Genomic DNA, 25,572 nt, shown 5'->3' with positions numbered 1-25,572 from the left:
AGGTGCTTGGACTGGGTATAAATTGGGTGAGAAGTGGCTTAACTCTGAAAATGTTTCAGACGGCTCTATCAGGTCCAGACTGTGTGGTACCTGCTGCTCTGATCCCTCACATGAGGAAATAACAGAGAAGATGCTGTCAGAGCGGTTCTGGTCAGAGCGGTTCTGGTCAGAGCGGGTCCAGTGTCACGCTACGCTCCCTTCACCCAGAGCTTTCCATCTGCACACACACATTTCCCTTCAGAATAGTAACACCTCCAGGATTCACCTCTCCAGATAAAATAAACCCAAAACTTAAAGCGCCTTTGAAGTTCAAAGGCAGGAAGTTTGCAGCCACTTGAGAGCTAATAGTCCATTTCAAATGTGAGTGAAATCAGATAATGAGTAAAAACACAGGTTTCTGAAATGAGCTGAAAAAGCTGCAGATTTGTGGAGTTTGATCGTCTGGAGGAAGAAAAAGAAACTTATCAGCAGCTCCTTGGTTTTATTTCATTTATGAATTACAAGGGAAGATGCCATTATATATTATTAATTCTCTGCTGCTGCCTTGGCTCTGGCTGCTGCAGCGGTGAGCTGCGGATGTCGGCGGCGGTGTAATTACGTTCTAGCCGGGCAGCCATCCGTTTCCTTTCAAAAATTTACAGGATTCTTAATCACGTTGCTCATTTGGGCGCACGGTGGCGGGGACGGCGAAACACAAACAGGGGCACGTCTGTTTGCACGGGAACACCTGCTTAGCATTGATAGCAGATGTCAGTCAGTGAACTGAACAAGGAGGAAAAATAGAGACAGTGCAGCGAGAGGGAGGAGGGGGTGGAATTAAAAATGCAAGCATCACCAACTTCTTATTATTTACTTGCTCTGAAATGAACTAGTGGAATGGGGAGAAGGAAAATCCTGGCGAGCGGCTGGAAGCTGGGCCTCATAATTGTGCCTCCCTCCTTTTTTCTTCTTCTCCCTTAAATCCAGCTAACTACTGAGCATCAAGCTGCCGTTTTTATTTTTTTAACCTTTTCCCTCTCAACGTACCGAGCTTCTTCATATTTCTATCCGTTTGCATCAGTCTTTGCTGCATTATTCATTTGCATTATAGTGCGGGGTGGTAATTAAATCTTGCCTGGGATGCTGTTGTATTTAAATGGAAAGTGAATATTTTAGCAGGGTGGGGGGGGGACGCAGAATGCCTAATCTGCCCCCCCACATTCACACAAACACACCCACTCTCCGTTCCTCTCTCTGCTTTCCGATTGTTTATCGAGCCGCCGCGCTTTCTAAACGGCTTTTTCTTAAAGAATAATACTGTTGAGTCAACAACTGCATTGACGAACGTATTTCAGCTGATGCCTTCGCCGGGCAGGGATATCTGATACCTCACACACACACACACACACTGCTTCTTTTTCTGCACACACCCACGTGGAGACGCAAACAGATACAAAATCTCGCCAACAAAATGGCCACCAAGGACCTCTGGCCGACAGAGGAGACCTTGATGACAAACTCAGCTGTGAGATTGTAAGACTGAGACAAGAAGAGAGGAAAACTGATAAAACATGTTCCTAAACACGACCACAGCCAAAGAAAACTGAAATTAAATACCAAAACATCGACCCGGAATCAGAAAACAATTATCTGCATATTTTAATCATCAAAATCAACATTTTCTGCCAGTTTGGGTTAAAAACGTAGTAATTATGAAAAAGCTATCGCCGAATAAGTTCAAAAATAACAAAATTATTTTGTTATTTTGTGCTGGAATCTCAAACTCCCTGTGAAAAGTTTTAACTTTCATCTGCTCAAAATAATCAGCATTATTTTTGTAGGTTTTATTAAAAAAACAGGAATGATGTTTTAGAAGAAATCAAAAATCCACTATTTAAAATATCAAGAGAAAAACTCATAATGAATGTTTTCAACAATCAAAATCCTCACTTTGAGTTTTACTTAAATAAAACAAGTAAAAAAGTGACTATTCTATTTATAAATCTCAAATAAAATACTAATACACTAACTCACTGTGAAATATTAAGTTTTAATATCATTAATAGTTATTAATAATAATAACAATTAGTTCAGTTTTACCATCTTTACCTGGAAATGAAAACGTTTTAGTCGTTTTTCCTCTTTCTCTTCCAAAACTCAAAACTAAACTCATTTCTTACATTTGTGACCAACAGAACTATTTTTTTATGTTTTGATCAGCTTTAAGTTTCCATTTCTGGTTGAAGGAAGCTAACCAGTTAGCTTATCTGATTCTGCTTTAATATTTAAAAGTTTGGCTTGTTTACTTTTCATTTTTTAAACGTTAAACTCACAATTTCATGCACTAGTCAGTTTCCACATAATCTTTAGCAAATTATTTGCAGAAAAAAAGTTGAAACTTTGTGTTTCAGCGACTGCAGCCTCAGTTTAACCTGATATGTGATCGATTTGGTGAGGAATAAAACGGAGCTGCTTCAGTTCCTTTTTCACAACTTTCACTTTGATTTTAGAAAGAAAAAATGCTGCAAATATTTCTAAGGTAGCAAAACACTGAGAAACTATTGATGATCTCCTGACTGATACTAGCAGGTTTAACTGGGTGGATCGAAACGCAGCTGAGAGTCGGGTCAGTAAATCCAATATGGAGTCCAGTTGGAAAGATTTTGGGTGGAAGTAAAGTTCTGTCTGACCCAGGAGGAGTTGTTTGTGCCGCTCGTCGACAAGCGAGACAATAAAACACAGAGGAAGAGGAAGGGGCAATAAACCTTTGCTCCATATTTGCAGATAGAGGAAGAGAAATAGCAGCAGAAGAAGAAGAAGAAGAGGAGGAGGAGGAGGAGGAGGAAGGACGGGATGACAGAGCAGGGAGGTGGAGGCAGAGGGATGAGCCGTGCCTTTAATGCCCATCTGGCCCCGGAGATGTAATAAAATTGACATATTGATTCCTTTGAATTTACGAATGCCTGTTTCATAAACTCCCATTTCCAAAGCCGGGGCCTCTTTAGAGCCCTGTCATTTTTCCCCCAAATGGATCAATTATGTGCCCACGTAATCCTGTTACCTGAGGAACCCACGCATACTTCTCCCATTTGCGCCGCTTCACCGGGGCGCACAGACTCGCATTATGAGCACATAAACAAACTCCAGGTTTCTGTTTGTTTGTGTGTGTCAACGTGTGTGTGTTCTCCACCCCCCTCTCTCCTTTCCTAATATTAGCAATTGTTTTCTCCCCCCTCCCTCGGGGAAGTCGTCAGAGTCTCTCCCGAAGGGCTTTAGGGAAGCTTTTTTCCCTTCTTGTTTCTTGTTTTTGAAGTCGTAGAAATCCCCTCTACCCCGCCACCTTGACATCCCCGTAAACAACCCTCTGAAAGGCGGATGAACACAGATTTCATTTCCATCAGGAGAAAAATAAAATCAACTCTTTCTTTAAAACACAGAAGAAGGAACAAGAAAAGAGGACGGCTTTTTGTTCCTGTGATAAACACCTTCTGAGCCTGGAGACAGAAACATTTGTGTCAAATAGTTTCATATTTAAACAAACTTTCACAGCTGGTCACTGTTTGAAGTCCATTAAATAATCTACACAAGATTAGAGCCACTGAAAAAATCTCTTTAATCTGAGAATTCAAATTCTGACTATTAAAATCCAAATAAACAATTTAAACAATTCTCTGAAAAAATAAATAAATTCTGACATTAAAGTCAAAATTGTACAGAAAAAGTAAAAATCCTGCAATACTAATCAAAATTTTGAGATTAATCTCAAACGTATGAGATTAAAGTGAACATTTTTTAAAAAGTGAAAATTCTGAGAAAAAGTATAGAAATTCAATTTGAAGTCAAAATTCTGCAATAAAAGTCAAATCTCAGAGATTAAAGTCAAATGTAAGAAAAAGACTTCTGAGAAAAAAGGAATAAATCTGAGATTAAAGTCAAAATTCTGAAAAAAAGGATTAAAATTTTGAAGTCAAAATTCTGCAATTAAAATCAAAATTTTGAGATTAAGCTCAAACGTTGGAGATTAAAGTCAAAATTCGAAGGAAAAAAGTCAAAATTCTGCGAGTAATGTCAAAACTTTGAGAGAATTTTGACATTTTGATTGTCCGTAGGAATCAGAATCGCCTATAAGTGGGTCAAACAGGAATGTTGGTGAACGATTCCTGCTGGGTTGTCACCAACAGGGAGACATGAAGAGTTGAAAAAGCCAAGAATCAATCCTAGATCTTGTTCTTCGCTGAGCAACAAGCAGCTCAGTTACAACCAGGTCAAACAATAAAACGCAGGTTTTTCCTGACATGGGCGCCGTCAGGATCTGGTTCAGAGGAGCAGCATGTGTCACACAGAGGCTGAGGAAACGTCCCTGAGCTTTGAGGTGATTGTTAAAAAGTGAAGAGGAGGTTTGTGCTCACTGGACTTAAACTGGGAGAAAAAGGCCCCAGTTATGATGACAGAGTATGTCTCAGCAAATTGGCTTTTCTTTCTGCCTTTTTCATGCAGACTGATGCTTCAGCTCCACTGCAGCAGAACCTAATGATCTCCAGCCCAGTGGCTCTCTCTCTCTCTCTCTCTCTTTCTCTCTCCCACCTGTCCTCGCTCGGCCCACCTCCTCTTGGATCCAGTTTCTGGGAAACGTTTGGTCTCCAGACCAACAAAGGCTGAATTCACACCAGTCCACTTTAATCAAACTCCAGTTCGTTTGCCTGAGGTGTGAACGAGCATTCAGACTCTGCTCCACCTATACGCTAAAGTCTGTGTTTGGTTGAAAAGAACAGACCAGAGGCTGCTCCAAAAGCAGGGCATTCTGGGTAAATACAACCAAAACAAACATGTGAGTCTAACGTTAGAAATAGTTTGTAGTCTTTTACTAAAATCTGATGCTACTACATTTTTGTTTCCATTTTGTGAAGAAGGAAGTTGCGCTCAGTGTCTTCAGATGTTTTTGTGTCGTTTCCTGCAGTGATTCTTGGTGCAGCGCCCCCACAGGCCAGGAGGGGAACAGCTTTTTACCACAGCAGATGGAAATGTAACAACAAATGTTGCAACTTTGGTTGCCAATTGGACAATATGTCCCTCAGAGATGAGTCAAGACAAATCCAGCTGCTATTGGCACAGTGAATGAAGAAATGACTCTAAAGGTGTTTCACCAACAAGACTGCAACCACAATGGAAAACTTTTCCTGTGAAGTTTGAAGCTGCGCTCTCCGTTTTCGCCTCTTGATTAAAGCGAGTAAATTCGTGTCATTATTTAGCATCCAATAGCGATGCTAACTCCTGCAGAATACAAAACAGCCTCAATGTTTCGCCAACATCTTCACCTGCATGCTGGCAAAGCAGAGCTGCGGCGGTGGAGACGGGGGGTTGCAATCTCTCCCCCAACCCCCCTTTTATAAATTACCTCATCAGTGAGTGAAATTAACACCGATTCTTGCAGGCAATTTCTCAATTTCCAATGCTAATTAGCTTTCTCTCTTTACTTTTAAATTCTGTAGCACCTGTTTAGGGGGAAGACATCTTAGGCAGTGCAGGCGCATTTAATCACAATTTTAATTAACCGTCCCTGTAGATGTGAAAGAGAAGCAATTATAATGCAGATGAATGATGATTTTTCCACATTAAATTGTTTTGTTTCTTCGTTATGTTGATTGCATAAATACTGGCGCCGTTCACTTTTTATCTACTGTAATTTTTTGTAATTGTTTTGCACGAGAAAAGAGAGAGAAAGCAGCAGAAAGGTTTTTTTTAACAGAGTTTGCTTTCTGACAAATTGTTTCATTCAGTTAACCAGTTAATCGCCAAAGACGCAGCCGCAGCTTTTCACACAAAAACATGGAGGCGTCGAATGTTTGACCTTAACAAACTATTAAACCAAATGAAAGTCATCTAGTGTTTTTACTCAGCCTCCATTTTAACTACAGAGCGTATATTTGTGAGTGAAAGCACAGATGGGTGCTACCGGGATGGACTCATAATCTTTATGCGCTCGTGAAAATATCATTGCGTTCAATGGAGGCGCTTTCCACGTCGTTTATTGCTCCTCGTTCTCTAAACTTTGCTTTTACTTAAACGTGCGTCGCAGCGCTCGTCGGGATTTCCTTCGACTCAAAAAGTTGAGGTTGTAAAAGTGCTACTGAGAAAAAGCTGCTGCAAGGCACAAAAACAGCTCCCAGAATCCCTCTGTGTTCACGTCCCTCCGCCCTTCACCACCCCCAGCAGCACTCAGCCCCTAATCCCACTGAGCGCTGCTTTCAGTTTGCCCAGAGACCATGCAGGACGACTCCAACGGCCCACACACTCACACACACACACACACACACACACACACACCCTGTTTGCTCCGTTTCGTCACATGGACACTCACTTCTGCAGCTCTGCACCTCAGTCATGTTCTTCTACCTCAACCTGAGGTGCATCTAACAGGAAGAAGCTCCTGTTTTGGATATTAGCTGGAGGTAAACAGAGCATTAAATCCTGCGGCGGGGGCCAAAACGGCCCTGGGACAATGAGTTTGGCCCCGGAGTCTCCCAGCCTTTGTTCTCGGCTTAACGAAAACGCCGCCGTCACGTCACACCGTTTTTACCACAAACCAGGAGAGACCACAAAGGTGGGGAGGGAAGAGACGTAAAAGTGACAAGAAATCATCATAAAAACTCTCCTGTTGTTTATAAACACTCAGTGGCGACGAAGGAGAGGAAAAGTTTGATCACGAAAACAGCAGATTAGCAGCTCTAATCCGGACCGAATATCACCAACCATTCAAACAAACCTCAATAATGCAACAACAAAACCTGCAGAATATTAATCAGTTCATCTCCACAACCCAGAGCATCAAGATTTACAAAATAAATAATATTTTCTTTAAAAAAAGGTCAAGTTTCCTGTCCTTGAGGGAAGGAGGCGATAAAATCTAAACTGTCTCTTCCAACATGTTTCAATTACCTGGTGAAAAAACAACATGTTGAGTTAATTAGAGTGGATTTATCACCACTTAACCCCAAAAAGGTTGACCTCAGATGATCCTGGGCTGACAGGGAGCTGCTGACGCTGAGATCTGTTCAACACTGTGAAGGAAGAAACAATCTGAAGCTCCAGGACTGAGAAACGACTAATTTCTGACAAGTTTTAACAGAAACCTCAGCTGAGAGGAGAAAACATCCAAACCACCACCTTTAACCTGAATATCAACAACATCACCACCAATTTTTACTCTAATTTCTGGAGCAAATACCTTTGAAATAAGAAAACTAACTTTAACTGTAAGATATAGGAGCTTGGTTTGAGTCAATAAATCCTTAATTTTGATAATATGAGTGAAATAATGTTGTTTTAATTAACATTAAACAAGCTGCTGTACCTTTCTTGTAAGTTAGTTTTGTCTTATTTCAGGTGTTGCAGGAGGAACCAGACTCCGGATGTTTCTGCTTCCCCGCCCTCCTCTCTCCTCTTCCTGCCAATTTCCACCTGAAGCTCTGAATTGATGCAAACTGCCAGGAGGGCGGCGCCAGGGGGCGGAGTCAGGTGACCTCTCCGTCGGGGAGGAGACGGTGAGATAAAGGTAACAATAAACGGGGCAAAGAGGAGGAAAAGCTCGGCGCCTGACTGTCAGCGCGCCGGCTAATTGCAGATGTGCCAGTCTGCCATCATAATAAAATCAGAGGCAGGGCGGACATTAACCACGACTGGCTCATTTGTGAGGCTGCTGAAAAGGTAGCACAAATGAATATTTCATTACCTTAATTACTAAGGAATACTCCTTTCCACCAGTCGCCGAATGAGTGTTGCTGTAACTAATTATGAAGCGTAATAACATTAGGGAAACTGTGATTGCCAGTTTATAAGCTCTGCGCTGCAGTGGAAACTGTTGGGTAACATTCAGGAAGGAAGGAAGCTGCTGCTACCTGAACGCTTTGACCAATCCGTCACGCCGCTCCATCACGCCGCAGCCTGTTCATGTCGGCGTTCACCTCTGCGGCCCGAAGGCCCGGCTGTAATGTATGACCGCCGATAAGGCCGTGAGAAAAAATCGGCCGAGTACAAGGTCTGCTTTGATGGCCATGCTAATTCCAATACCCCTAAGTAGTAAGAATAACAGAGTGGAGGGGAATTTATCTGAGGAATGCTGGAGCAAGACAGCCCAGCGATAAGGAAGTAGCTTCCCCTGGGTGGGGGAGAAGTAATTAGGCTGGGCTGTTAGATGGCTGGCAGGACGGCAGCAGAAAGACTTCAGCCGCTGCAGTTTGAGCAAAAAGGAGAGGAAAGTGATACAAAGTCGTAAAGCTATGACCTAACTGGAGACAAAGCTGCGTGTCAGGGCTGAGTCACAAGCTTCAACTCATGTCTTCTGTTTCCTGAAACCTTTTCTAGGTCAGGAAATACCCGGCCAACAACAAGCGCGGCCTCCGCGGCGGCGTTGGCCACACAAACACAAACCCAAACTCCGTCAGACTCCAACCTTGTGCGTGTCGGAAAGGCAGAGGACAGCACTGTCGGTGTGATTATCCCCCGCTACCTGAAGAGGTGTTTGTTTGACATTCCCGTCTGACAAGCGGCGGGACATGAAGCGTTCAGGAGAGGAGGGGGGGTCCCCTCTGCAGTCACAACCCATTAACAGGGGCTCCACTTGGGCTGCACATGTCCACCGACTGCAGCAGGATGACATTTAAAGGGGAAGATGTCTCAGCTCTCCTTGACTCACTCTTGCCAAAAGGTTAAACAGAACGTCGGAATAACAAGCAGGCCGCTGACCGCTCCCCTCGCTGGGCTGCAGCCTCCGCTTACCAAGGTGCTTGATCAGCGGCGAGATGAAAGCGGGAAGCGAGCGAAATCCGTGCAACCGCAAAACGACCTAATTTTGGGGCCTAATCTGGCCTGGCGATCGGCTGCAATTAAATCCAGATAACACGTCTGAATGTGGGAGCACCGGGGAGAACCAGACGAAGCCTCGTTAACGACGGGAAGACGAGCAAAAAGGAGTCACTTAGGTGGTACAGGAAGCAGGAAACCTCCTGAATTATGAAGAGCAGCTGGAAAGTGAGCGCTGATCAAATAGCATGTTCTATTACGAGGAATTGAAGGTGGGAACGGTGGGCGAGTCGGCCCAGATTTCCACATGTCACCCAGCCTTAATCTGCCGATCTGCTATTGATTCCTCCACGCAGCCCTGACCTTGCCAGGAGAGCTCTTCTGACAATCCGGCGTACATCAAGGAGTGTGTGAATTTCCCTAAATGCGTGTGTGTAAGAGAGAGAGAGAGAGAGAGAGAGAACATCAGAGCGAGGAAAAACTGGAGGCTGCTTTCAACACTTGTTTGCACAAAGGTGTCATCTCCGAAAGCAGCTGCCGCGCAGAAACGGAGAAAAATGGGAAAATTATTTTAATGGCCAACACGACACACACACACTTTTACACACACAAAGCGTTCACACAAGAACGGACCAGCTGCGATGTGTTTGTTCTTTTCATTTAATCTACATTTAGGCTTTTGTTGCTCCATAATCCGGCTTGTTAAAAAGCTGGACCTGACAGGTTGGATCGATGCTTCGGAGATAAATCGGAGCCGTTCTCCAAATGAAACACAAATACAACCGCTTGGTTTTGGCGGAACAGCTGCTATCCGAGCGAGCGCACATGTAGCATTGTTGGGAACAAGAAGGTGTTTGTAAAGTTGTTTTTCACCGTCATCAACATTTAATTATGAAATCTGAACGCTAGTTTACACCTGCTCAGCAACCTGTCGCCTGTCGCGCCCAGACTCGAGGAAAGTCGAGGAAAATGTCGGAGAAGAAAAAAAACAGGCGAGACGCGGCGGGATAAGTGCAAACAGCAGGACGAGGCCAAATAAAGACTTTACATTTTCACTCCAGAACGACTCAAATGAGGCATTTTTTTAGAAATATATATATATTTTTTAAGAGATGCATCCTCCTCCCACGCAATGCATAAAACATGCTGGCTTAGGGGAAAGGAGTGAAAAAAAGTCTGAATGCATGCAGTTATTTGCCAGACCAGTGAAGTTTCAATTTCTGTGTTTGCTTGTTTTTCTGGGGAAAACAGGAGAAGCGAGAAGGCATGAAGCGATGTGGGCCTTTTCTCCGACTCATCCTGCAGAGTCTGGAGCCTCACACAAGTTGAGGAGGAAACGGCGCCGCTGCGCTCGCTTCCCCCACTCTGCCTCACACAACCAAAGCAGGGGTTAACATCACGGCTGCCTGGTAAGGCTTTATCCAGAACCGCTACGAACAAAAGGCCCCTTTTGCAAACAGACTCCTACTTTTTTTTTCCATCCCACAGTGTCCAAAGGTGTTTGCTGAAGTAAATCTGCCTAAATCCTGCCAGGAGGGGAGGGAAGGTGTTCCAATAATCCCTAAAAAGAAAGTTGTGGGTGAGAAACGGTGTCACATGACGACTCAATGTTCGTCCAGACGAGACACCTGCTCTCCTTATCTGCTCAAACCAGGATTTCTTTTGATTTATTTTTCTTTTTCCTGGGCGTCCGTGAATAGTGTGGGCATGCCATCTCGTAACACTATCTGCGTGTCAGGAGGGGCCGGGGGTCCCTGCTGGAGTACGGAGGCTATAAAAGGCTTGTAACCAGGGGACGAGCAACAAACAACCACAAACACCCTGGTTATTCCTCTCCAGCACCCACCCACCACTTTCTGCCTCCATTTTTCTCTTCCTCTTCTTCGTCCCTCCTCCCCCTCCTCTTTTCATCTCGGGCCCTTTTCTGATGCTGAATGCAAATGTGTAGCCCTGCTGCTGGCGGCGAGAGGGGCTGAATTGTGATTAAGGAGAAGAAGAAGAAGAAGGAAGAAGAAGAAGAAGAGGAGGCTCCTTTTTTTCTCTCTTCTTCTTTGTTCTCCCCCCGGGGGGATGTTTACCAGGAGAGACACGGCGGATCAGATATGAAAGGCATTCAGGTCAGCATTGATGTGAGCGAAAGTGAAATCGTACCTAAGGCATTCCAAAGAGAGCCGCGGTGTCAGGGGGTCCGGGGCCGCCGGTGCCTCCTGCGAGTGTGTGTTCAGAGGCCGGCAGGCACACACACACACACACACACACACACACACATATCTGCACACAGGCAGGAGGACGGGCAGCCATCACAACGCCCCGACGGTAACGAGAAAAATGTGTCAAGAAAGGAGAGAAACCAGGTCCAACAATCAGCCCCACAGTCTGATCCGCTTTCAAAAGCACAAAGTGATTCTGAAACTCTCAGGTTTTTTATCCATCATGGATAAAATCTCCCTAAAAGTGACTTCAATACAACAACTTTCATGTCTTCCTCAGAGTAAATAATCCCAGATTTCCTTCCACAGGAATCCAGCAGCTTCCTGCTGGGGTGCAGCCCCGTGTGGGAATGGCAGCCCGGACAACCCCCCGCCACTATCGACGGCACAAACATGTAAATGAAACACATTACCGCTGACAATCAATTGTCCACGAGCGCCCTGCGAAACGCAGCTCTCCTCCTCCTCCTCCTCCTCTCTTTCTCCTCTTTTCCTCCCTGTGTGATGGAGCCAGGAGTTTAAAGGAAAGGTGTAAACTTTTAAAAAGCGACGGGTTTCTAAATATTCCTGCTGCTGGGGGTTATGTAATCGCTGAGCGTTCCCAACGCTCCGGAGTCACGGGAGAAACACACCAACGCAGATATTCTGTCATTTTCCTCCTTAAATGTTGCTGTTTGATGCTCGTGCTGCTTGAGCAAGAAAAAAACAATCCCAGGTGTGTGTGTGTGTGTGTTCCCGTTGGCCGCTCACAGCTGGATGTGACAGGCAACACCTGGCGGGGGCCAAACTCTCAAACAACTTCACGCTGCTCGGATCAAGTTTCGCACCAGGAAAAGGCGAAGAGCCTCTTCTTCTCTTCTTTTTCGTCTTTTTCTTTTCGAGCAACAAAACAAACGAGGTTTGGAGAAATCAAATAATCTGGGATGATTTATTTGACTCAAATAATCTGAGAGGGGTTTGGTGAAATTAGGCGGTTTGGTTTGTGGATGTCAGATTAGAAATGAGGCAGGAAGAGAGGAAGAGAGGAAGAGAGGGAGGACGAGGAGAGAGGGGCCAAGCCTCAGTGAGCCGCTGCTGCATTCCCAAAAGGGGGGAAGAAGGAGGAGGACAAAACTGATTTTTTTTAAGAAACCGTTGGATTAAAATCTCCTGACTCTCTGAGCCGCATCTCCACAGCTTCTTCAGTTTGGGAATTTTTAAATTTGCATTTCAATAATAATTATAATAAGTAAAAAAGAAAGAAAGGAAGCAGCTGATCAAGCTTTTAAATCCAGCACATAAATATATGAATAAATCCAATAAATTGGCTGTGGAGCAAAATGCTTCTCTGCTATTGATTGTTGGAAATCAATAGATGAAATCTGATCTGGATAAATAACCAGTGCGGGCAGGAATTCAATTAAATAAAATAATAATAATAATAATAATAATAATAATAATAATAATAATAATAACAATGATAATCATAAATTGTGGGACGCTGAGGAGGAACGGGACTGGGAATGTCAGCGTTTATTCCTGCACATTTCAAACGGAAAAACGCTTCAAAATGTGGATAATAAAAACAATCATTTTAATTAAAACAAAGTAACGCTTCGTGGATTATTTCAGCTCTGACACGATTTCGAAAAAAAGTAATAAAATGTCACTTTTCTACTTCTTTTTTATTCTTTCTGCTCCAGACAGCAGCCCGGAAAACGGAGCCCTTCATGGGAACCTCCAGCAGCCCGCAGCGGACTCCCGCTCCACCCGGAGCCGCCGCGGACGCCTCCAACCCCGGACACAACATCCACAGCTCCGGCTCCCCTCCACCCCACACCCCACGGACAACACACGCTCTCCCCGGGATCTGCTTACCGTTTTTCCGCCTCGGATTGGCTTGTTTTCGCCTCTTACACCTGGGGCCATCCGCCATGATCTCCTGCTTCATTGATAGGTGTGTGTGTGTGTGTGTGTGTGTGTGCGTGGGTGTGTGTGTGTGTGTGTGGAAAGTGGTGGAGGAGGTAGGGGGGATCAGATGGCAGCTCGCATGGACTCGATCCCTTGATTTTTCTGCGTGATATCTGCAGGGAAACAACAGAGACACGGAGCGTCAGAAGGGACATTTTTGGGGAAAATTGAAAACGGAAATCTTCACTTTCATCCAACTTTACTTTTTTATAACCAGGAAATTTAATCAAATAATTTAAAAAACTACAATCCTCTTCATTCTTTGATTTTATTTTTTTATTATTATTATTATTATTTTTTTTTAAAAGTAACACAGACAAGGGAAAATACAAATAAAGTGAATCCAAACTGCAGCTGATAATTAAAACACCGGGAATAAATGTTCAAACAAGACAAAAGTACTGAAATAAAGACGCGATTTTTACCTAAAAACCGGATCTGAACCTCAGCGCGAAACAATTAACAGCAGAAACGAGACCAAACTGAGGAGAAACGCTGCTTTATTTCAGGTCCAAATGTCCCGACCTGGAACCCGGATCGGAACACAATAAAGCTAAAAAAAAACCCCTCATTTTAGTTCTGATCCAAACTTTCTTTTAAACATCAAATCTGAGCCGCTGGCTTCCAGATTTCGCGCTGGGCGTCTTTAGACGTTTTTCGACGTTTGTTCCAATCAAAGAAATAAAACAGAAATAAAAGCTGAGTGGGATTTCTGTCGGCTCGGTTCGCCCGGATATTCACACATGATGTTGGTTCCGATGAGAACGCGAGGCTGGAAGAAACGGGACCGAGAGCGGCTCCGTGTCCGGAGAGAGAGCTCGCTGCCCCGGACTGTCAGATCCAAGCCGGGACGCCTCCTCTTCATCCTCCTCTTCATCCTCTTCCTTTGTTGGAACAAATAAGGAAAGGTGAACCAGCAGCGCACCTTTCCTTCCTTCCACCTGCGCAGGTAAGCCGAAGTTCAGCTCCAAGTTTTACGCGGACGCGCGCAAAGTTCAAATCCAAAGAAAATCCGGGGGGAAAAAAACTGGCATAAAAATAAAATAAAAATAATTTAAAAAAAGACAAGAAAGAAAGTCGCACCTACCTGCTTGTTTTGATTAAATGGAGGCGTTAAGGACGCGTCTCTGAGACGGGAGCTGCCGAGGAGGGATGATGGCGAGCGGATCCTTTTCCACCGGTGATAATAATAAAGCCTTAGAAATAAAAGCCTCAGAAATAGTTGGGAGGAGGGAGGGACCGCTATTCCTGCTAGGGCAGGTTTACAACTGATGTCTTACACCCACTCCAGGAAACAAACCTGGGTAGGGACTGACGTGTTACGCCTCTTCTAATGACATTTTTTTCTCTCTCCTCTCCTTCCACCTCCTTTTCTCTGCCGTGCGGAACACAGAGGAGGAAGAAGGAGAAGCCCCCTGAAACGCACGCCACCTATCTTCACGGGAGGGGATAATTGAGGAGAGTCAAACGTGAGCATCTTCTGGGTTGAAGTTGTTGTTTTTTTCCCTTTCTCTCTCTCTCTCTCTCTCCCTCCTTTCTCTCTCTCTCTCTCTTTCTCCTCCTCTCCTTCTTTCTTGTTTTCTCGGCTTCAGCAGAAGAAACGCGGCTCTTTATTTTTGCAGAATCAGACGGGAAGCGGCTGGACTCGCGTAAGGATCTTTTTTTTTATTATTACAAATATGCATTCTGTATATTTGAATTTATTTAATGTTTATTGACGTATCAGCGCACCTGCGTTGCGTCACCTGGTTGCCAGGTGCGTCTAGGTGCGCCTCCAGGTATTTCACCGCATGCAGAAATTCAACCAGAATCTGTGGAAACTTTATTGATTTCTTGACGCAATTAATGCGGAGGAATTTGAGAAACTGTGTAAAAAGTGGGTGAAATGTGGAAATGGAGCGTGTTGGTGCTGGTGTGAGTGAACAACGCGCAGAGCGGAGCGGCGCAGCTCGCGCGCAGGCTCCACCTTTGCGGCGTCCTGATTGGTTATGTAAATAAAGCCTTATTGTGTCCCGTCCTCCTGCAGCTCGCCACTGGATGGCTAATTAAATCATCAATCAAAAGGGGGAACCAAGCAGATCGACGCCTCGCAACCCTGAAAACTAAAAAAAGAGAGAATTTATTCCGATTTAACTTTTTTAAAATATTTTACAATTCAGAGGAAATGTGTCTCCAAAAGGAGGGGTAATAAAGAAGCTTCATTTATTTTATTTTATTGATTTATTAAATTAATTCATGAATTAGTTTCAATGTCTTTCTTTTTTCTTTGTCTGTAGGTGTGAGCAGAGGCTCAAATAAGGGGAGGGGGCGACGGGGCAGCAGTGGCCACCTTCTGCCCCCCAACCAGAAATAAATAATATTTGGATTTAAAAGAAGAAAATCAATTCTGTAACTTTTATGTATTTATTTTGTCTTTTAGAGGAGTGGTGTCACTGAAATTGACTTCTTTTTTATTTATTTTTAAAAAGGCAAAGATGAGATGTGACATTCATTTATTTATTTATTAGTATTTATAATTTATGTTTTGTTTTTTTTTGTCATTCAGAACGATTAGCAAGCTGCAACATTTATTTATTTACTTGGATGTGTTTTTTTTCCTGCTGCGGTTTGATTTCACCAAACTAAAAATCCCCTGAATGCATCATTTGAATATTTCCTCTGCAGACTCAGAAGGACTTGAATCCTCAGTGAGTTTTGGGTAAGTTTGGATTTTATTTGAAATGTTCTTCTTTTTCCTTTTGAAATGTTTTCATCCAAAACAAAGAGGATGAAGAGGAGGAGCTGGATGCAGTCCTGGCTGAATTATCGTCATGCGTAATTTACTGCCACGGAGCGCGCATGTAAACCAAGCACACACACACACACACACGCACACGCACACGCACGCACACACACACACACACACACACACACACACACACAGAAGCTGGAGTGGCCTCCTCTGTGGGGCCACATATTCACCGTGAAAACGGATTACAGTGGCTGTGTGACCTGCAGGGCACCTTGTGCTTAATGAATATATGGCTTTAAATCAGGGGATTTGTTGACTTTGTTCATTTTTAATAAAACATTCACATTTTGTTTAATTTCTGCAAAAAAAAGAAAGATGATTTCTTGTCTTTTTCCTCTGAATAAAACCTGAAACCTCAAAAATGGCTTTTTTACTTGGATCCTGTAAATTTGCTCTGCGTGTTTCTGCCTCTTGTGTTTTGTTTTTTTTGTTCTCCGCAGCGTTGAACCTTGCAGGCGGCGCTGCAGAGAGGCAGCAGGGATGCTTCGCTGTCTTTTCGGTGGAGTTGCAGCTCCTGTTTGCGAGCTCGGGTTACACAGCTGCCGCTCCGCCACGGAGCGAGTCGGCAGCAGAAACTCAGAACAAGACGCAGCTTCAGGATTTAAATGACGAGCCGCGTCGCAGCACCTGCTGCAAACAGCTTGGATTCATCAAATTTCACCCGTTTCTTGCTGCGGTTTGAGTGGGAACCGCTCTGGATTCGGACCCAGAGAGAGGATGCCGATGCAGAGAGAGCCTCAGGGTCTGAGCTCGGTTCTACACGTTGTGCATCCAGCAGCTCAGCCGCCAGGCGTCCCTGATTATTGGCCTAATTTAGATCTGAGAGTCACGTGACAACCAGAGCATCCAGCCATGAATTCAGGCTCCGTCCTGTCAGGAGAAATCAGACGGAGAAGAGGATTTTGAATAAAAAAATTCCTCAGAAATGTAAAATATTTGCCCTCACCTGAGGCTGAGCATCACCGTTTTGTCCAGATGAATGACGGTTTAATCCTGGAGGAGGATTTAGACGGGAAAATGTTTCTGGCTTCCAGATTCATTTAAACACACATGAGCCAACGCTTCGCTCTCCAACCTGAACCGACTCCAAACAAAACAATGATTCAGCTTCTCCAGATTCACAGAGCGAATCTGAACTGCTGGTCAGCCGAGGTCAGGACCTTTAGGGTCAAACGTTACATTTAATTCACCTTTTTCTCTTCCTAAAGAAGTTTTTGATTTGCACAATTACAAAGAATAAAACTGAAGTAAATTATTTCCTCAATTTACAGTTTTTTAAATCCTGGATTTAGTTTGTATGAAGCAAAATTAATTGATTATACATTTTCAGTAAGTCTGCAGATAAATTTAGACCTCATACTTATGTATAATCACTCATTTTAAGTGACTTTATAAGTAAATCTAGAGGATAATTTGGAGTCATTTACCAAAGTAAAACCCAACTCTGAATTCCTTCATTTGCTGCAAACCGTTTCTTAACATATTAATGTCACCATAAAGTTAGTAAAATTGAGCTTAAGCAACAAACAGTGAACTCTAAAACCAATAAAAACCTAATATTACAGGAAATGATGCAAATTCCTTATTAATTCAATAAATTCTGATTATATTCCAGAATATGAAGTCAGAAAAAGCAGTACATTTTCTCACTTTACATGAAGTGAATTAAACTAACTGACTTTTACGTTAATCTAAAAAATGGAAACGTAAAAATTGAGAATACATTCCTGCAGCTTTACGCTCAATTTATACAGGAAGTCGAATAATTTACTGCAAACCACTTAAAGGGGAGTAGATTAAATCTGTGGTTTAATCTACTAGAAAACGTCAGAATAATTATTGATAAATTTTATAAAACATTACAGTCAATTATTGCAGAGTTTCAAAAGAAAACTGAAAACTGCATGAACTTCATTTTCTCTTTACAGTTCAGTTCTTATTTAATCTACGATTAAAAAACTAAATAATAGATTTTCAGGATTATTTGTGTAAAAAGATGTTGAATTCAACATGAACAAAGTCAATAAATGAATCTAGATCACCTTGTTTCATGACTAATGTAAATTTATTTAACACTAAAATGAGAAAAAACTAAATATTTAGTTTGGTTTGTCTGCTCAGATTTCTTTAAAAGTTGATATTAAAAATAAAAATTATAGTTTTTAACCAAAATGAATCAGAATCTCAGAATGGCAAAGATAAAGTCGAAACTTTTAACGCTACATCAGGAACTTTAAAAGGTATAAAGTCAATAAATCAGCAACAAAATGAACCAAAAACTATTTAAAGATAACTTATTAAAACAAAAACAAACAAATATGTTAATTAACTAGCGGTGGGCGATACGAACTTGATGTTTTATTGTGATATTTTGTAGTAGTATTGTGAACACTATAATAATAAAAACTAGTGTGTGGATGTTATTGCCAATAAACACAAATAGAAACATTTCCAGTTTAATGTGCTTCTTTAGTCACTAAGCAGCACACAGTAACTTATTTTATTGATATTTATAAATACTCTCATTAATTAAACTGTGGAGAAAATAGTAAAACTAATAATCCAGACAATATCAACAGTTTAAGCCTCATTAATTAGAATTCAACCAATGACAAGAAATTTATCACTATAAATGATAAACGATACGATAAATGACCATTCCTATAATTTTTATAAAACACTGAAAGCCTATCAGATAGTTTAAGCATCATTAGTTTGAATTTATTGTGAAATGTATCGCGACAAACGATAAATAATCACCCCTATAATTAACAATATAAAACATTTAAAAACAAAAATCAAATCAAGTCTCAGTAACAGTTATTTGAAGATATTTGCAAAAAGTCAAATTCTGATTTAATTTGCGAATCAAATTCAAATTAAAAAGCTCTATTTCAATCATGTATTTGTTTACCTTTATGATCACAGAACAGCAGAGTTTTCACTTTCTACTCTTTATCATTTGGTTCTGGGAACATGAGAAGTTATAAGGACTGAAAGTTTTCACAGAGTAAATACCAATTATCACGACTTTTTGTGATGTAGAAGCCAAACGCTGCCGATCTGACCGCAGATAGAACCGGCAGGGAGGGACAGTTTGAAAACCTACTCCTACGATTCAAAGCAGCCGTCAAGCGGCTGCAGCTCAGCCTCTCGAGTGTTAAACCCTCAGCAAACAGTTTGTGTGTTTCAGCCCTGAAAGCAACTTTTCTCCTCTGTTTTTATTTTTTTTTTAATTAAAGTAACGGTTGCTGTTCAGACGGATCGCATCTCCTCCTCGACATCAAAACTCGGCGTCTCTCGGCGGGGCTCGGCTCTGTGATGGCCACGCCACAAAAACACCAGAGAATGACGGACAATTAAAGAACAAGAGGCGAAGGCTGGACTCTGAAAACATGCAAAATGAATCTGGTTTACATTCGCCACCAGCGAGAGAGAGGGAGAGAGAGGAGCAGTGGAAAGAGGCACTTTTGATCTCACTCAGTTGGGGAAGAAAGCTCGCCAGGAGAACAAGAACGCTGCAGAAACAAATGATCACTGCAAAAAAAGTATTGATTTTCATGTTGTTCTTGTTAGCTGAAAACTGAGCTGAGGCTTCTACAAATGACCACTTATCCAACCGAGGCTCTTGTAAAACAGACAAACATACGATGTTTTTTCTTTGCTGTAAAAAGAGGTCAGATGGTTTGTGGTTTCTAAAAGCATCAGGACGGGAAACTCGACTGAATAAAACCCACTTTTTTATTTTACTTCTCTCATTGTGAGTACCACAGATCAAGATGTTTGAGTTATTTTTGTCATCTCTTGTAGTGTGATCAATCAGTACTTAGAAAATAATCATCAAATTCAAACGCTTGCTTAGTGACGTGGAGGTCAGATCCAAAAATGAATGATTCCTGTTGCAATCATTCATCATTCTCTGGCTTTTATTTCACGATTACTTAAAGGTGACATTATGCTTCCTTGAACAGGTTAGGATACAAAACATGTTTGTTAAATGTTTTGCACAAAACCATTCTTAGATAATGAGATTTCAGCCTATTTTGAGCTGATTTAGGGCGTCTTGTCACTTTAACGTTTACACTCGGACGTGAAAATGGCTGCAAACATTTGCAAACTATACAGCAGTGCATCTTTGAAAAGCAGAAGTGGAGCCTCCTGCACAACCAACAAGAATTCAGCAAATGGTTTCTGGTTTTCTAAGTCAACAACAAAACATTTTTCCACTTTTTCCAGCAGCCATTGTACAGCGGTAAAACCAGCCAATCAAATGTGTTGGAGTCCAGGTTGGGTTGCTAAGTAACGGGCGGAACTCTACCGGGGTTGCTAGGTAACGGGCAGAACTCTTGCTTCTGGGGTTGCTAGGCAACGGGTTGTGTCTGCTGATTTCTGTCAAATGACTCATTTTCCAGACACCAAAAAAAAAAAAAGACCCACTAACTCATTTTTTAACTCTTGGGCTTTTTTTTTTTTTTTTTTTAAATGGCAATAGAAACCCAGATGGAAAATCAAAAAAGGGCGAAACAAATGAATTTTGCATAAATGGTTCCCTTTAATCTTTTTGTAATTTGGTCCGTTAGTCACTTTAGACTCAAAAAGTAAAACTAAAACCGTTCTGATAAATGGCTGACGTGTCATGAGAGGCAGCAGAGTTAGCAAGTAGGAATGAAGCGGAAGTGAGCTGGATTGGCTGTTTGTAACAGAAACTAAATCAATGACAACTATTAAAAATTTTGTCAAATTAATTAGAAGATAAGAATGTTTTAGTTATGAAACAATCTGGAAAATATAATACAATGAAAATAAATATTTGTCAAAATTACAGTTTGGTCAAAATACAGTAAAAATACGCAAAAAGTTCAGTGAAGACGGAAACCAGCAGTAAAAATGAGCTGCCTGCTTGACAACGCGTCCAGAAACGATTCTAACTGCTTATTTTAATCGTTTAAACACAAAGTATACTTTAAAATGAATTAGCATGACAGAGGAAATAAGTATTTCATCTCCAAACTGCTTTTTCTTTCAAAAGTTTTTAATAAAAATAATTTTAAAAAAATCAGAGAAAAAGCAGATTTCCCAAAAATAATCTGGATTTATGTTTCACAAAAAACTCCAGTTGAATCTGCAAATAGATGGGCGTCCATTTAACATTATTAGCATAATTATTATTTTTATCATTAGTAGTAATGTATTTTTACCCGTTTAACAGATAACTATTACTAAAAGATGTAACGTTTATATTTACTCATGTATCCATCTTTTTAAACCGATTTCTTATTTGATATTTTATTGTTTTTTCTTTATTTCTCTTTAGCTGAATTTTATTTTATTTAACTTTACTTTATACCCTGAGTGTTGATTGTTTGTGGGGGGATTGAATGTTTATCCTCTATGTTTTATATATGCAAGAACTCAATAAATATATTAGAACTTATTTGTGGATTGGGTTTCCAAAAAATGAAGTGGGAGTAGACAAAAGGTCTACTTGTTAAAAGCTGAAGTTAAAGTTTTAGTTTCTTGTTGCAGAAGATGATTTAAAAGCAATAAAAACAATAACTGATCAGACTGAACATCTTCTGCTTGAATTATGTAAGTGGCTGGTTCTTTGGCTAAACAATCACAGGAAAGATCCAATCATGTTGGAAGCAGACACAAAGAGGCGTTTGCACATACAGAATACATAATGCGCGCCGTCTAACCGTCTGATCCCGTCACAGTCTCTGCATAAGTGCCACCAAAACAAATCCAGCACATTTACTGTACTCCACAAATAAAATGGTTCTGATTGGGATGCTGATAGATCCCTCAAGAAAACTTTTTACTCCAAGATGAAAAAAGGCGCCTTATCGCTCACTGAAATGAATAATTGACGGCGTCTCCGATGAATAATTAATCAAACATTTGAATAATTGTTGTAGCTCTAATCTCGACAGACATTTGCATATCTGCGTGCTCTTAATATCTGCCTGTGTATATGAGGTTACATCCTCCCAGGACACGGAGATAGAATTAAAAGATTGAGCATTCATATGCACAAACCTTGACCCACTCAGCCAGAGCTGTCCACATAAACCCAGATCAGCTCAAATAATAAACTGCTAACAGAGGGAGAGAGCAAACTGGTATTGATAAGGTTGGAAAAACAAGATTTGCAATCATACTGCAAAACCTGGAAACCAAACACTCAAAGGAATATGTAAACTTACAGGAGGAGAATTATTTCACATGCTAATGTTATGAAAACACAACTCTGTTTTCTACTACAGAGTTAGAATATGAAGTTAAAACATGGATTTAGAGTCCGAAATAGAATACCGAAACGTTTAAAGCTGAGACTTCATCACATAAGGTAGACCGATTGATCACATTTAGCTAGCTTTAGCCTAGCTTTAGTTTAGCATCTTCAGATTCAGAACCAAACATGGAGAAGCAGCATTTAGTTTTTATGCTGCAAACTGATTTCCTTTAAATCAAGGCTAAAAATGTATTTCTTTATTTTTCAGATGTAATATAAGTTGTTTTTCTTTAATATTTTATATTTTCAGCACTCAAAATTCCCTTATTGCTGAAATGTGCAACAACAAAATAAAAACAAAAAACCCCCCCACCTTGTCAATCTTTTCACAATAGTTTAGCTTTGCACTAAACTCACTCATTTAGCCAAGTTAGCTTAGCCAATCTTCCTTTAACTTAAGTTAGAGAGCATCTTATGTCTAATTTCCTGGACAAAAGAAACAACTACGTAAAATTTCACTTAGTTCATCTAATTTTAGCTCACCTTATCTTAGTTTAGCTCAGTGTTTCTCAATTCCAGTCCTCAGGCCCCCTGCTCTTCATGTTTTAGTGTCTCTATACCAGAACAGCTGATCCAAATGATTGCATGACCTCTTCTGCAGTCCTCAAGTGCTGCAGGAGCCTGTTAATCACCACAGATTCAACCCAGGTGTGTGGCAGAAGGGAAACATCTAAAACATGCAGGGCGGGGCAGGGCAGGGGGGCTGAGGACCGGAACTGAGAAACACTGGATTCGCTTAATTTGTTTCAGTTTAGCTACGTTAGCATAATGCACCTAAAATGCCCTAGTTTAGCTTTCCTGTGGTTAGCCTTCTTTAGCTTAGTGTCACTTAACCTAGCTTATATTAGCCTCACTTATTTAAACTTAGTGTAGTCTGTTTTTTATCTATCTAATTTAGCCTCGGTTAGCTTAGCCTATCCTTGTTTTGTTAAGTTTAGCTTACCTCAGTACTTGCTAGATATTATCTGGACTGAAATGTTTGGAAAATCTGAGGCAAACTCCACTAAATACTTTCACAAAGCCTGCAGAACTTCAAATTTAGAGCATTTGGAAGATTTATCACATGATAATATTCAGCTAGTGATTCAAACATAATGAGCTCTTCTGTATTTAGTGTACAAACATATCTCACATAAAACTGAAGCCTGAAATGTGTTCATTTCACAGTTACACCCATAAATTCACACTGTGTCCACCTAATGGTGAGCATCTTTCCTGTAGCAGGGAGAAACATTCCCAGTGTGTGTGGCCGGGCGTGGCGCTGGCATTGCAACATGAACTCACCCAAAACCATCATGGTTTACTGGTATTCTCAGCTCAACCTGCCATTGTTTCCAGTAATTGTTCTTCTGGTACCAGCGTGACATCTCAGAGATTTAAAATGTGAGCCTAACCAAAGATATGCTGAGCACACAAGATGCTCGACTACGAAGAGGAAATTTTAAACATTATGTAATCTGAGGAAACACAAAACAGCCATTATGAAAATAGAGTTTCACCTTTTAATGGAAACCAAAGTCCCAACTGCAAATATCTTAAGATACTTGAAATAAAACAAAATTAACTTAAAAGTTACAGCAACATAGAGGACCTTGTTTTAAGTAATAATAATTACTGATTTTATTAGTAAAATGGAAAAAATGTAATTTTACAAGTGAAATAATCAACCTAGTACTTGTTTTAATCAATATTTACTTAATTAGATGTGAAATAATAACTTACAAGGAAGACATAGGAGCTTGTTTTAAATCAATAATTCCTTTATATTGATTAATATATTTTAGTTATAACATGACATTTTTATCATGTTACTGGTAGAACTAGAACTTTTTCATCAATCTTAAAAAATTATTGACTTAAAACAAGCTCCTGTATTTTGCTGAAAATTTTATTGTAACTTTTAAACCAAAGTTAAAGCAACTTTTGCTGAAAAGTTGCTTTTAACTTTGCCTTATTTCAAGAGTACTAAGATATTTGCACTAGAAAATAAACAAAAATATTTTGATTGGGAAACCTTTTAACATAATCAATGAAAACTGCTGAGATTATATTAAAATTAGCTCAATGATCTGAAATATTTAATACATTGTTGTTTCCCTCCTTTATTGTCACCTTGTGAAGTCCAAGAAGAGTCTTGGTGAGAGACAGTGAGTGGGAGCTTGTGAATCGTGTTGCATGATTAGTCAGGGTAAGATGGATGAAACATTACGTCTGGTTCAGGAAAAGGTCTTGCTGTGGTTCAGACATGTATTGCAAATACGTCAATAATCAACCAAAAAGAACTAAACCTCACTAATCATCTCTGATTTGGCTCTGATGTTGAAATTGGGTTTGCTTCCCTCACCGACGGTTCAATAACTACAAACTTCTTCCAACAACATCAGCTGAACTTTGTGGCAAAATCAGCTTCAAACCCTCAAATTCCTGAATGAGTTTCATCATTTGTGGCTTTATTTGCTTACGCCTTTCTAGAAAACACAGCAGACTTCTCCACTGTAGACGTTTCCAACTTTCTTACAGAAAGTGTGGGAACTAACGTTGCAACATTTGTTACATTTTCAGCTACTCTGTGTCAAATAATCCAGACTTTGAAAAACGTTTCCCCTCCTGGCCTGTGGGGGCGCTGCATCAAGAGCAACTGAAGAAAACAACACAAAAATCTCTGAAGACATGAGCGCAACTTCCTTCAAAAAATTTTAATAAAAATTGAGTTTTTGGAGACATGTTAGTGGTAATTTATCTTTGGTAAAAGACAACAAATCATTTCTAGACTCACATTTGTTTTGGTTGTATTTACCCAGAATGCCTTGTGCTGTAGTCCACTTTCCTACTGCAGAAACACAAAATCTTACCAAGTATTTTTATCTAGTTTATAGTGGAAATATCTTTGTACATCAAAATTAGACAAAACTAACTTACAAGTAACTTTTCTGCAAGATACTGGATCTCGTTTAAGTAGAACAAATACTTTTCATCTATATTCAAGTTAGTTTTTTCTAATTTCAAGTGTGGTAAGATTTGGTGTTGAATCCACATATTCGAGCTAAACGAGTTTTTTAGGCGGACCGGAGTTACCAAACGGACCTGAGTTACCAAACGGACCGGAGTTACCAAACGGACCTGAGTTACCAAACGGACCGGAGTTACCAAACGGACCTGAGTTACCAAACGGACCTGAGTTACCAAACGGACCTGAGTTACCAAACGGACCGGAGTTACCAAACGGACCGGAGTTACCAAACGGACCGGAGTTACCAAACGGACCAGAGTTACCAAACGGACAAGAGTTACCAAACGGACCTGAATTACCAAACGGACCAAAGTTACCAAACGGACCAGAGTTACCAAACAGACCAGAGTTACCAAACGGACCAGAGTTACCAAACGGACCAGAGTTACCAAACGGACCGGAGTTACCAAACGGACCGGAGTTACCAAACAGACCAGAGTTACCAAACGGACCAGAGTTACCAAACGGACCAGAGTTACCAAACGGACAAGAGTTACCAAACGGACCTGAGTTACCAAACGGACCGGAGTTACCAAAC

General features: G+C 41.0%; 1 protein-coding gene and 1 long non-coding RNA gene across 9 annotated transcripts in view; one reads left to right on the top strand and one right to left on the bottom strand.

Annotated features, from left to right (window-relative positions):
* The window catches only part of zeb2b (zinc finger E-box binding homeobox 2b), a 95,536-nt gene extending 72,209 nt beyond the window's left edge, over nt 1-23,327 (bottom strand). For 3 of the 8 annotated variants that reach the window (XM_044109334.1, XM_044109333.1, XM_044109335.1), the window contains exons 1-2: nt 14,026-14,311; nt 12,846-13,051 (exon numbers count right to left, since the gene is read on the bottom strand). In XM_044109334.1, the coding sequence (XP_043965269.1) occupies nt 12,846-12,918 (73 nt within the window). In that variant the 5' untranslated portion in view covers nt 12,919-13,051; nt 14,026-14,311. Of the gene's footprint in view, nt 1-12,845; nt 13,052-13,363; nt 13,475-14,025; nt 14,313-23,308 lie in introns of those variants that run through there. The other 5 variants (XM_044109337.1, XM_044109338.1, XM_044109339.1 and 2 more) reach the window with 4 other exon arrangements.
* On the top strand, nt 11,423-15,817 carry LOC122826941. The gene is made up of 3 exons (XR_006369902.1): nt 11,423-11,886; nt 12,671-12,924; nt 14,332-15,817. It is a non-coding gene; the product is annotated as an uncharacterized LOC122826941 (long non-coding RNA).
* Nucleotides 23,328-25,572: the final 2,245 nt, after the last annotated feature.

Source organism: Gambusia affinis, linkage group LG24 (assembly GCF_019740435.1).
Source record: "Gambusia affinis linkage group LG24, SWU_Gaff_1.0, whole genome shotgun sequence".
NCBI lineage: Eukaryota > Metazoa > Chordata > Actinopteri > Cyprinodontiformes > Poeciliidae > Gambusia > Gambusia affinis.
Note: the sequence above shows the minus strand (reverse complement) of the source record. Positions and strands in the feature narration are given on the sequence as shown.